At 42.3% G+C, this 13,787-nt stretch overlaps 1 protein-coding gene across 2 annotated transcripts in view; it reads left to right on the forward strand.

The window, feature by feature from the left end:
• Positions 1 to 13,787, forward strand: part of AHCTF1 (AT-hook containing transcription factor 1) — a 176,272-nt gene that overhangs the window by 44,661 nt on the left and 117,824 nt on the right. For both annotated transcript variants that reach the window (XM_056567149.1, XM_056567150.1), the window contains exons 12-14: positions 12,768 to 12,896; positions 12,975 to 13,065; positions 13,141 to 13,230. In XM_056567149.1, coding sequence (XP_056423124.1) covers positions 12,768 to 12,896; positions 12,975 to 13,065; positions 13,141 to 13,230 — 310 coding nt within the window. The remainder of the gene's footprint in view (positions 1 to 12,767; positions 12,897 to 12,974; positions 13,066 to 13,140; positions 13,231 to 13,787) is intronic.

A 13,787-nucleotide genomic window follows, 5' to 3' on the forward strand; every position in this document is an offset into this window, starting at 1 on the left:
GAAATCCTTTTAGTGGAAGGGGCCATGGCAATCCTTTGTGGTGGTCGGAGGGGAGTACTGTGTCTGCTTATGCAGCCTTATCCAGGAGTCCTTTCTTGTCCATCTGAAAAAAGGAAGTAACAGCGCCTCGTGGTGTGATAAGAGGACAGTTAAATTGTAAAAAAAACTGTATAAGCTGCTCACCTGGTGTAGTTTTGTAACCACATACACAGCAATGGTGAGCGTATGATGTTAATGTGTCTGCAGCCCTCCGGCTAAAACAATGGTAAAGAGAAGATTGCTTCAGATGAGACGCTGGCTTAACGTGGCGCTTGACACAAACGGCCGTTTGTGTCCAGCGCCGCGTTGAGACAGCGTCTCTTCTGAAGCTATCTCCTCTTTTCCATTTCTTGTCCATGGCTCATGGACAAACTGATGCTGCTGCAGGACTGGTTAGTGTCCCAGTAAGTATAAAGGATCCCTAGTGGTAGGATTTCCAGGAGCCGTTTTTCTTCGTTAAACATTCCTAAAATTTTAACCCCTTAACGCAGGACATACATTTACATATTGTGCTGGCTCCCGCAATATAACGCGGGGTCACGCGTTGACTCTGCATCATATTGGGTTGGTCCCGGGGCCATCAATGCCTTGGACCCGAGTCTAATACCGGACATCACCAATCGCGGTGATACCCGGTATTAACCCTTCAGACGCGGCGATCAAAGTTGGCCCAGGGTCTGAAGTGAAACCGAAACCATCCCAGCAGCTGAGTCGGGCTGTTCGAGACCGACCCAGTGTCAGGAACAGCTTGCAGGACACGAGGTGGATCCCTACCTGCCTCCTGTGAGATCCAGGCAGGAGCAGTTGATAACACTGATAGATGCCATGTTACGACATGATAGTGATCAGTGTAGGAAATAACATTGGGGCTATAACATTGGGAAAAAAAAGTGAATATAGAGTTAATAAATGTGATTTAATCCCTTCCCTAATAAGTCAGAATCACCCCCCTTTTCCCATTAAATAAAAAAAATGTAAGTAAATATCAACCTGTGGTATCGCCGCGTGCGTAAATGTCTGAACTATAAAAATATATTAATGAAACAGCACGGTCAATGGTGTACACGTAAAAAAAAAGTCTTAAATAGCGTATTTCCACCCCGTTTGGACAGCACCACCAGAGAGAGAGAGAGAGACTCCTCCTCCAGGAACAGGAAACCTTGAGTACAAAAAGGACACACATGCCTCTCTGCCTCAGTGGTTTCCTGTTCCTGCAGGAAGCCTGGAGTAGGGCCTTCCAGGGTGGCAGATTTAAAAAGGCAATCTTTTCTTCTGCTATGCCTCCGTTGCATGTAGGACAACCGTCTGGATGCTGAAGCTGCAGCTTCTGGCCTCCAGGAGAGATAAGTGTGAAGGAAGATGAGCTCCATTTGAGATGATTCTTCCAAGCGGGACTCTGCGGATTCTAAGATTGCGTCCACATTACTATTTCTTGCGGAGGGTCTTATGGCTCTTTTATTTATTTATTTTAATTTTTCGGTCCTTTTTTTTCCCTCTTTGTTAATCAAATTGTTAGGCTAATCCTAGGAAAGTGGACTAAACATAGGGAATGCCTTATGTGTAAGATTGCATTAACGCCTGATTATACTAAGCCGAACTGCCCAGCTTGTATTAATAGTATCATTGGTGCAGTTGTTATTAATAAAATAAAAAATAAAATAAAATTCTTGTTAATTAAATTTGTGTTAAATTTAAGAATCCCCGTTATTGATTATGCAGATGCAATACATGGTTGAGAGCCAGATAGTCAGTCCTTAAATAGTTTCTACCAGTAATTACCACTCCACAGCCGGTAAAGGCCCCTTCTGTCCCTGGTGATATTAAGGAGGAATTATTTATTATTCAGGTATTCCTTCTATCTGATATTGGGCTGTTAAACTTTTTATACTATGGGTTTTATATATAGTTATATATTCCCTACAGGGGATGATTCCCGTTCATCGGAGGATGGCTTGTCAGGAAAGCCTCTTTTTCTGTCGGAGGATTCTGAGCAATTGATTAAGGCTGTGAGGTCCACCATGGGGCTTGAGGAGACTAAAGAACAGAAGTCTATTCAAGACATGATGTTCGAGGGCCTAGAAGAAAGAAAACGTAGAGTTTTCCTGGTTCATAGAACCATTTCTCAATTAAGAAAGAATGGGAGACTCCGGATAAAAAAAAATTTAAAAAAAACTTCATTCCTAGGGCAATTAAAAGAAAATATCCTTTTTCGGAGGCTGATACTAAGTATTGGGATCTCCCTCCTAAGATTGATATGGCAGTTTCCAAGGTCTCCAGGAAGGGGTCTTTACCATTTGAGCACTTAGGTACCTTAAATGACCCTATGCACAGAAAAGGACATTTTTCTCAAAAGGCCTTGGGAGACTGCAGGGGCCACTCTAAAACCCCAGTCGCTGGTATCACTGTTGTCTTCATTTGTGCAAAATGATGTGCCCAAAGAGCAGACTCTTTCCTTAATGGCTACAATTAAAAAAGCTTCTGCTTTTCTGGCAGATTCATCTTCAGACGCAGTAAGGTTATCCGCCAGACCTGCAGCACTTACTAACTCCGCTAGAAGAGTGCTATGGATAAAAAATTGGTCTGGGGAAAATGGCTCAAAAAGTAAGTTATGTGCCATTCCCTGTGAGGGAGAATTTTTGTTTGGTTCTCTCCTCTCTGACATGTTAGACAAGGCTGGGGATAGGAACATGGGGTTTCCATCTTCCTAGCCTCCTAGACAAAATAGGCCTTTTCACTTTAAAGGAAGAGAGGTGGTCAGAATAAAAATAGAGATCCTTCTAAAAAGTGGAAGTTTTGTCGTAAGGGGAGTGGCCTTATGTTCAATTAGCCTAACACGTCCACCAAAAAACTGACCCCCAATGACTGGATCTCTGAGTAGGTGGCAGACTTAAGGAATTTTTTCCAGAGTGGGCAAAAACTTCAAATAGTTCTTGGATAATCCAAAGTGTTCGAGACGGTCTGTCTGGATTTTGTTAGTTTACCACCTACTCGATTCTTGGTCACTAAATCCCCTCCAGGACCTTCAGGTCAGCCTTCTTTAAAGGGAGAAGTATTATCCCTTAAAGATAATGGGGGTTTGGTTCCTTTACCCCCACAAGAACAGGGTTTGGGGTTTTATTCTACTTTTTCTTGTGGGAAAACCAAATGGTACATTCAGGGTGAATATTAATCTTTAAACCTCTGAATCATTATTTGATTTATAATCAATTTAAAATGGACACAATAAAATCCACAGTTAACCTTTTTGTTTCAAGGATTGTTTTATGTCTTTAGATTTAAAAGATGCATACCTTCATGTCCCTATTCACTCAGATTATCAGAAATATTTAACCATTGCAGTTGTTGTAAATTCTCAACTCCTTCATTTAAAGTTTTGTGCCCTGCACTTTGGTTTAGCCATTGCTCCTAGAGTTTTTACAAAGATAGTTTCAGAAATGGCAGCCTATATTCGGGAGGGAGAAGGGATTTTTATTCCCTGTGTAGATGATTTTCTGCTGTTAGCCGAATCAGAAGTTGAAGTAAAAAAAAGTTGTCCCGCACTGTTGATATCCTCCATAAGTTGGGCTGGCTAATTAGTTGGGAAAAATCCTCCCTTATCCCTTCTCAAAGTTTTTTGGGCTTTTTGTTTGACTCTTCAGTACAAAAATCTTTTCTCCCTTCAGCTAAGAGAGAAGATTATCTCTTCAGTCAGGTAGATTATTACGGCTCCCTGTATATCTATTAGGAATGGAATGTCAGTTTTATGTTTGTTCACAGCACCCATCCCAGCAGTCCCCTGGGCCCATTTCCACTCTCGGATAATACCACCACTGTGTCTGTCCTAAATAAACAGGGAACTATGAGAACGCCATCCATTCTGAATTTGTCTTTTCAGGGCTTGTCCTTTGCAGAATCCCATCTAAAACAATCTCTGCAGTGCATATCAAAGGGGATCTCAATTTCAGGGCAGACTTTCTAAGCCAACAACAACAACAACAACAACCGATCTTCAAGGGGAATGGCGGTTGAATCCAAAAATATTCATCAAGATCACAGCCCTATGGGGAACCTCTCAAGTGTATCTTTTCACTGCCAGGCTCAACAGACAGGCCAGAGACTTTCTTTCCCTGAGTCCAGCAGACAGTCCCTTAGCGGTGGACGCACTTTCTCAAACTTAGGATTGGGACTTGGCCTACGCCTTTCCTCCCCTGGCTCTAATTCCCAGAGTCATAAGAAAAATCAGAGGGCAGAGAGACAGTCATCTTAATCGCCCCATTCTGGCCACAGAGGGCATGGTTCTCCTGTCTCTAGCAGATCCCTGGGTTCTCCTGAAAATCCAGGATCTTTTCAGCCAAGGCCTGGTCCTTCATCCAGATGTCCGCAACCCTCATCTGACGGCTTGGCTCTTGAAAGGATAATCTTGAAGTCCAAGGGTCTTGTCAGATGCGGTTATATCCACTTTACAATACAGTAGAAAACCAGTGACTACAAAGATTTTATTTTAGAATTTGGAAAAAGTTTGTCTTTTTCAGACTCATCCGATTTTTATTTGGTCAGGCTAAATTATGCCTTTTTATTCTTGAATTATTATTTTTTTTTTTACAAAAAGGACTTTGGAAAGGATTAAGGGCTGCCACCCTCAAGGTACACGTAGCTGCTCTAGGGGCATTATATGGCCAGAAGATTGCTAACCATCCCTGCGTGGGGAGATTTTGTAAGTCTGTTACCAGAATGCAGCTATTCAGTTTAACAGCTGTTTCTCCTTGGGATTTACTCTGGTGCTTAACCCTCTCTGCAGGAGTCCTTTTGAGCCTTTGTCTTCTTTACATTTATCTCAAGAAGTTGTCCATCCGTCCTGTGCAAATCCATCTTCAGAAGGTGAAAATTTGTTCCACATGCTTGATGTCCGCAGATGTGTTAGAGTATTTAAAAAGTACCAGAAATTTTAGGAAGTCAGACAAATTGTTCAGTTTGCAGGTCCAAATAGGGGAAATAGTGTCAGAGCAAATACTAATGCTAGATGGGTTAGGCAGGCCATTGTTGCAGCTCATTCCTCTGCAGGATTGTCTCCTCCATCCAACCTGAGAGCTCACTCTACTAGAGCAGTCTCCTCATCATGGGCATAGAAAAGAGGCGCTTCTATTGCTCAAATCTGTAGGGCGGCTACTTGGTCGTCCCCACATACCTTTTTTCGGCACTATAGGCTCAGGGCTGACTATCCTCTGGCTTTTGGGCGCAACATTCTTCAGGTGGTGATCCCTCCCTAGTTCTTCTCTGGTATTCTCTCTGGTGGTGCTGTCGTGACTGGGTGGAAAGCCGGTAATTACTCACTGGTAATTCTATTTCCTCTTAGTCACAACAGCATCACATACTATTCCCACCCTCTTTCTTATTCTTCTCACATGTGGTGTGTTCACTGTGGTGTTGCCAAAAAAAAAAAAAAAATGTTATATACATTTGTTGTGTATAGTGCTGTATTCTATTGCTGCATTCACGCTTTAAAAATTAATCCGTTCCAAACGTCCGTTAGAAAAGCCCTGTTAAACGGCTGTTAAACAATCCCATTAAAGTCTCTGGTATTATTTGATTATCAGTTATAACCCGTCATAGTCCGTCATGAATAACGGCTGTTAGTTGTGACGGAAGAAGAATGCTCTGCAACCATGCAATGGATCTGTGTGTGTTAACTTTCATTTTTGAATCCCCCGCGGGGAGCCCTGAATGGCCGGTACTGAGGAGCCGAGCAGGGCTCTCAGCAGGAGGTTTAAAAATGAACTTTGGGAGTAGCATGGGCCAAAGAGCACTGTGGGGGGCAAGATATATAGTGCTGCAGAGAGGGGGGGGGGCATCAGACATATAGCCTATATATCTAGCCCCCCAGCAGTGCATTAGATATGACCCCCACCGGCGCATTAAATATATATCCCCCGCCTGCGCATGTATATGTGTATATGTGCCCTCACAGCGCTTCTATATATCTATGCCACAGCAGCGCTATATGTGAATTGCATTCTAGCAGCAGCATCGGCCGCCTGATGCTGCTGATAGATACTTTTCATACATAGCGCTGCAGTGGCATATGTATATAGAAGCGCTGTGGGGGGCAGATAATGCTATATAGCTCTTCTCTATGCATATACCCCTGCTGCCATATGAATGAAAAGTATTTCTATTAGCAGCGCATAGTGACGGCTCTATGCGCTGCTAATAGAAATACTTTTCATTCATATGGCAGGGGGAGATTTATCAAAACCTGTCCAGAGGAAAAGTTGCCCAGTTGCCCACAGCAACCAATCAGATCGCTTCTTTCATTTTTAACAAGGCCTCTGCAAAGTGGAAGAAGCAATCTAATTTGTTGCTATGGACAACTGGTCAACTTTCCTTTTGCACAGGTTTTGATAAATCTCCCCCATAGTGTTCCCCCCCCAGTGCCTCTATATTGATATACCGCTGCTGCCGTATGAATGAAAAGTATTTCTATTAGCAGCGCATGGAGCCGGCACTATGCGCTGCTAATAGAAATACTTTTCATTCATATGGCAGCAGGGGTATATGTATATAGAAGCACTTTGGGGGGGGGGGGGGGGGGGGGGCAGACATATAACGTTATCTGCCCCGCCCCCCCCAGTGCTTCTATATACCAATACCCCTGCCGCCATATGAATGAAAAGTATTTCTATTAGCAGCGCATAGTGCTCTATGTGCTGCTATTAGAAATACTTTTCATTCATATGGTGGCAGGGGTATGTGTATAGAAGAGCTGGGGGGCAGACACATAGCGTTATCTGACCCCCCCCCCCCACAGCTCTTCTATATACATATACCCCTTTTGCCATTTGAATGAAAAGTATTTCTATTAGCAGCGCATAGAACCGAGAGCTGGCACTATGCGCTGCTAATAGAAATACTTTTCATTCATATGGGGGGGGGGGGGGGCAGACATATAGCGTTATCTGCCCCCCCACAGCGCCTCTATATACATATGCCGCTGCAGCACTATGCATGAAAAGTATTTCTATCAGCAGTATCGGGTGGCCGATGCTGCTGCTAGAATGCTTTTCACATATAGCGCTGCAGTGGCATATGTATATAGAAGCGCTGCGAGGGCACAGATACATGCGCTGCGGGGGTATATATTTAATGCGCAGGCGGGGGTCATATCTAATGCACTGCTGGGGGGCTAGATATATAGGCTATATGTCTGCCCCTTCCCCCCTGCAGCGCTATATATCTTGCCCCCCCACAGCGCTTTTAATATAGATATGGCCCCTGCTACTCACAATGTTCATTTTTAAATCTCCAACTGAGAGCCCTGAATGGCTCCTCGGAACCGGCCATTCAGAACTCCCCGCGGGGGATTCAAAAATTAAAGTTAAAGCACACTGATACATCGCAGGATTGCGGATCTTGCCGCCCGCTCCCCTACTTCATAACTTCAGATCACATCAGGTCTAAGAAGTGAAACCCGGTGCGATCAATTCCTCAGCCCCTGTACTACAACCCCAATCATGGAACATGTTCCATGATGGGGGTTGTAGTAAAAACACTAATGTAGCCTCCCCAGCTGTCTGCAGACTCCCGCAGCCAGGGAATTACTACTCCCATCATGGAAAGAAGTCTGTTCCATGATGGGAGTAGTAGTAGTTCAGGCTGTGGGAGTCTGAAGGCAGGTGTTCGGCCATACATGAGGGATAACTGTTCTTAACGGATGAATATTCATCCATTAGCACCCGTTATTTCATCCGTTATTAAACGTCCGTTTTTACACAGAAAACAGACGTTTAATAACGGATGAATGCTCAGAGTGTGAAAGCAGCCTAACCTTATGTAGGATGCTTCTTAAGTCTTGGTAATTCACTGAGGCAGAGAGGGATGTGCATCCTTTTTGAACTCTAGGTTTCCTGTTCCTGGTGGAGTAGTCGTGACTACGAGGAAATAGAATTACTGGTGAGTAATTGCTGGCTTTTTGGTCACTTTTTATACCATAGAAAAATAAATAAAAAGCGATCAAAACTAAATAAAAACTTAAGATCACGGCACAAAAAATGAGCACTCATAGATCCCCAAATGCTGAAAAATAAAAAAAGTTATAGGGGTCAGAAGAGGACAATTTTAAACGTATACATTTTCCTGCATGTAGCTATGATTTTTTCCAGAAGTACGACAAAATCAAAATTTTATATAAGTAGCGTATCATTTTAACCGTATGGACCTACAGAATAAAGATAAGGTGTCCTTTTTACCCAAAAATGCACTGCGTAGAAACGGAAGTTACCCCCAAAAGTTACAAAATGGCATTCTTTTTTCTTCAATTTTTTTCCCCCGTTTCACCGTGGATTTTTGGGTAAAATTACTAATGTCACTTCAAAGTAGATGTGGCGTAAAAAAGAAGCCATAATATGGATTTTTAGGTGGAAAATTTTAAAGGGTTATGATTTTTAAAGGTAAGGAGGAAAAAACTAAAATGCAGAAACTGAAAAACGCTTAGTCCTTAAGGGGTTAAGCAACCATATTACAAAAGGTCTTTTAGTTTTTCATCAGTTTCAATATATAAAAAGTTTTTGGATCTGACATTGCCCATTTAACATGTTTGTCTGTTACCGTTCTACTTTTAACAAAATAGATTTTTCTGTGAAAATGAGTGCTTAAAGGGTTAGTATTGTGAAAAATGTTTTAATTCCATTGTGCCTGGCCTGCAAGAAAAGAAAACAAACATTACCGCTACAGTACCACTTTTGCAATGCTACATTTTTTTTAACCCCTTAACGATGCAGGACGTATATTTACGTCCTGCGCCGGCTCCCGCGATATGAAGCGGGATCGCGCCGTGATCCCGCATCATATCGCGTCGGGGCTAATACCACACCCGGGGCTAATACCACACATCGGCGATGTGCGATATTAACCCTTTAGAAGCGGCAGTCAAAACTGACCGCCGCTTCTAAAGTGAAAGTGACCCGGCTGCTCAGTCGGGCTGTTCGGGACCGCTGCGGTGAAATCGCTGCATCCCGAACAGCTTACAGGACACCGGGAGGGCCCTTACCTGCCTCCTTGGTGTCCAATCGAAAGAATGACTTCTCCGTGCCTGAGATCCAGGCAGGAGCAGTCAAGCGCCGATAACACTGATCACAGTCGTATTAATATACGCCAGTGATCTGTGCAAGAGATCAGTGTGTGCAGTGTTATAGGTCCCTATGGGACCTATAACACTGCAAAAAATGTTAAAAAAAAAGTGTTAATAAAGGTCATTTAACCCCTTCCCTAATAAAAGTTTGAATCACCCCCCTTTTCCCATAAAAAAGTGTAAAAAAAATAAAAATAAAATAAACATATGTGGTATCGCCACGTGCGTAAATGTCCGAACTATAAAAATATATCATTAATTAAACCGCACGGTCAATGGCGTACGCGCAAAAAAATTCCAAAATCAAAAAAAGCGTATTTTTGGTCACTTTTTATACCATTAAAAAATGAATAAAAAGTGATCAAAAAGTCCAATCAAAACAAAAATGATACCGATAAAAACTTCAGATCACGGCACAAAAAATTAGTCCTCATACCGCCCTGTACGTGGAAAAATAAAAAAGTTATAGAGGTCAGAAGATGACATTTTTAAACATACATTTTCCTGCATGTAGTTATCATTTTCTCCAGAAGTACGACAAAATCAAACCTATATAAGTAGGATATCATTTTAACCGTATGGACTTACAGAATAATAAGGTGTAATTTTTACCGAAATATGCACTTCGTAGAAACGGATGCCCCCAAAAGTTACAAAATGGCGTTTTTTCTTCGATTTTGTCACACAATGATTTTTTTTTCCCGTTTTGCCGTGAATTTTTGGGGTAAAATGACTAATGTCACTGCAAAGTAGAATTGGCGACGCAAAAAATAAGCCATAATATGGATTTTTAGGTGGAAAATTGAAAGGGTAATGATTTTTAAAAGGTAAGGAGGAAAAAACGAAAGTGCAAAAACTGAAAAACCTTGAGTCCTTAAGGGGTTAAACAAAGCAAAGATAGTTATTCAACTCACCCTCTGTTGCTGTGCTCGGACTGGACCGGGGGTAGTCCGTATACCATGGAGAAAAAAGAGAATTTCCAGCGCCAAAGTCGTAAAAAGGAACTTCTTTATTGTGTTGCCATAAGAAACAACAAGGACTCAGGTGAAGTGACTCGTTTCGGCCCTGCACCAATTAGCTGAAAACGGTGCATCCCTACTTTTTATTCCATTTTTTTTTCTGCCATGTGGTGTGACCAATTGGTGGTGTGAACAAATTTTGATAGTTGAGACATTTTCGATGTGCAATACATTTATAAGTTTATTTTAGTTTATATGAAAGAGGAGCATGTCAGATAGGACCCCACCACAGACACACAAAGACCTGCACCAAGGCAAAGGTGGGCAAACACAACACTCCACACAAACATACCAAACAGAGGGGAAAACATAGAAGCAAAGAGCAACACTGCACATTTCTCATACTTTACACCCAAGCAAACTTTCCCAAATTGGGCATGCACCTAAGACGTGTGATCAGGTGGGGCATACTTCTGCACACAGGGACCCCATATGCCATCAAACTTACGAGTAGCCTTGCGTTTGACATAATACCCTTTTCCAAACATACTAAATGGGTGATTTGAGTGATCATATCAGCTATTGCCAGAGGGTTACATAGTTACATAGTCAGTACGGTTGAAAAAAGACATACGTCCATCAAGTTCAACCAGGTTAGGCCTGATCCAGTACGGTGCAATTAGCTTCCGACCCCGATACAGAACTCGCAGCATCCCCACGTCTTTCCCACATCCTATGAGACCTAGCAGACATACTTTAGGGAGCAGAGATGACATAACTACATAAACCATCCGTATAAGCTGGAGTACATCAGTCCAATAATTATCTAGAAGAGAGCAGTCCCAAATCATATGCACCAGATGAGCCTCTAACATACCACAAGGAGGACAGGCAGAGTCAGACTGGACCCTGATCTTTTGCAGGAACACCGGAGTCTTAAATACTCTGTAAGAGAAACAGTTGAGAGCCTATTAGCTTCTGACAGAGGAGGAGTACGGGCCAGTGCAGTGGACAATTCTTCATCAGTAAGAGAACCAAGATTTCTCTCCCACTTGCTATGGACAGTTGGTTGGAACCTCTCATGATGGAAACTTAACAACTAACCATATAACCCCGATCTAACCCCTTCTGACTTGATGGGACTTTTTGATTGCTTTTTGTTAATATTTTTATTGTTTATGAAGTGACCAAAAATGTGCAATTTGGACTTTGGTATGTTTTTACATCTATGTCATCGACCGTGCAGTTTAACGAACCTTATATTTTAATATTTAGTACATTTACGCACACAGCAGTACCGCATATGATTGTCATATTTTTTTATTACATTAGTCCCCATATGGGGCTATACTATGCGATCTTGTGATTGCATGAACTATGACTGCAGCGTCTAAAGGGTTAAAGGGGTACTCCGGCACGAAGACATCTTATCCCCTATCCAAAAGATAAAGGATAAGATGCCTGGTCGCTGGGGTCCGGCCACTGGGGACCCCCCCGTGATCTTTCACACAGCACCCAGTTACCATCACCCCGTTACCATCAGCTCAATGCAAGCCTATGGTAGGGTGCCGAGCGTGAATTAAGGGGGCGGAGTGTGATGTCACATGGGGCGGAGCTGTGCCGTCACAATACTCCGTCCCCGTGATTGGCAGTCATCAGACCCGGAGCGAACATGCTTCGGGGCTGATGGTAACTGGGTGCTGCATGAAAGATCACAGGGTCCTCCTTTGGATAGGGGATAAGATGTCTTAGCGCCGGAGTACCCCTTTAATACCGGGCATCGGCCTAATCGATGATGCCCAGCATTAACCTTGGGTCCTGGCTGCTGATAGCAACCAGGACCCACGGAGTATGAAGCTTGCTCAGCTCGTGAGCACGCTTCAAACCCTGGAAACTGGACCAGGGAGTACAGGTATGTCCTTGTTCCTTAAATACCAGGATGCAAGGACGTACCTCTACCCTTCATCCTTAAGGGGTAAAACTTTTTTTTTTTTAAAGTCCCAACAGGGGTCTATTTATAGCAGTCTTTTGATTGCAGTTACTGTTCAGCTCTATGCATTTTGCAGTGCTATGCATCAGTGCAATCAGTGATCAACTTGTGTAGTCTGCGAAAAGACCTCCATTTTGACTTATCGGACCTCCTGCAATCGCACTGTGGGTGGTCTCACAAGGAACTTCTGCTTTACGTGCTACATTCACTATTCCATTTGTCAATGGAAACCATCAGTAAGCTTTTTAGGAAATCTAGACTGCTTTTACTGGAGCAGAGTACTTTGCAGTGCCTCATGTTAACATTATGGGGAAGATTTATCAAAACCTGTCCAGAGGAAAAGTTACTAAGTTGCCCATAGCAACCAATCAGATCGCTTCTTTCTTTTTTCAGAGGTCTTTTCAAAAATGAAAGAAACAATCAGTAACTCAGCAGCTTTTCCTCTGAACAGGTTTTGATAAATCTCCCCCCTATGATTTCCAGCTTGCATCTCTAAGTTCTGTGCAAATAGTTGAAATGTAATGCTGTGTGCTATCAGCTGGGAAAGCTGCTGAATTGCATATGCAGCTTTTGACAATATTGGCTGTAACTCATTACGCATTTATGAAGTGTATGTATTTAATTACAAAGTTGGCTATTCTTGTTTTAAATGTCAAACTACATGATTTACTTTAAGACCCTGCACTACTTAAAGAATTCTGGATCATCGTTAAATGAAGAAATTCCCGATGGTTATAACAGGTGCTTAGTAGCTGGTCTGCTTTCTCCAAGGCTAGCAGATGTTCAGCCTTCCAGCTTGACTCAAGTAAGCTCATTTTTTATATTTACATAATTTTCTTCATATAAAATTCAACCTTTTATATGGCTTTTATTTTATTTTTAGGAAGAACAGCTTCAGGCTGTGTTATCAGCTGCTGTTGAAACAAGCTCTATCAGTCTTTTAACTCGTTGTATCAAACAGTGGATTGAAGAAGGTAAAATAAAAAATAAATTATCTAAAATGTTTGTTTTACACAAAGTTCTGACTTCTGTAATTTGTTTTTTTTAAGAGCAACCAAGATCTGCTCCAAACCTCCGCTTTGTACTTGAATGGACATGGAATAAAGTGGCTCTAACGAAAAAAGAGTTTGATAAACTATGTAAGTTTTTATATATATATATATATATATATATATATATATATATATATATATATATATATATATATTTTTTTTTTTATCTCCCCCTCTAGTTTTGGCAATTAGATTCCAGAGAGTGCCCCTGCAGTTTGACTTTGTCAGCGGTGATTGGGTTGTTAGTATGTAGGTAGTGATTCAGAAATGTTATGTTTAAATAGTTATACAATGCTTGGGAAAAGGTTAGTAAGAAACGGCAATTTTATGGGGAATTCAGCCATGATGGAAGTGCTGACATGTACTCATCAACCACTTAACGCATAATGCCGTACATGTACGTAAGTAGGCACCAAGACACTGCATACCCAGCCTTACATGTACTCAACCAATCACTGGGAGGTGAGTACAGGTTAATTTTTGTTTGTGCTGTTAAGGTGGTATGACGCGGGCTCCCGACTCGAACCCACGTCATACTGGCTAGCCCCCAGCTAATTCCTGTAGCTGTGGGCTGGCGTTAATAGCTGACATGCTGGCGGCTATTAACCCTTTAGATCGCCGCTGTCAAAGCTGACAGCAGTGTC

Source organism: Hyla sarda, chromosome 3, assembly GCF_029499605.1.
Source record: "Hyla sarda isolate aHylSar1 chromosome 3, aHylSar1.hap1, whole genome shotgun sequence".
NCBI lineage: Eukaryota > Metazoa > Chordata > Amphibia > Anura > Hylidae > Hyla > Hyla sarda.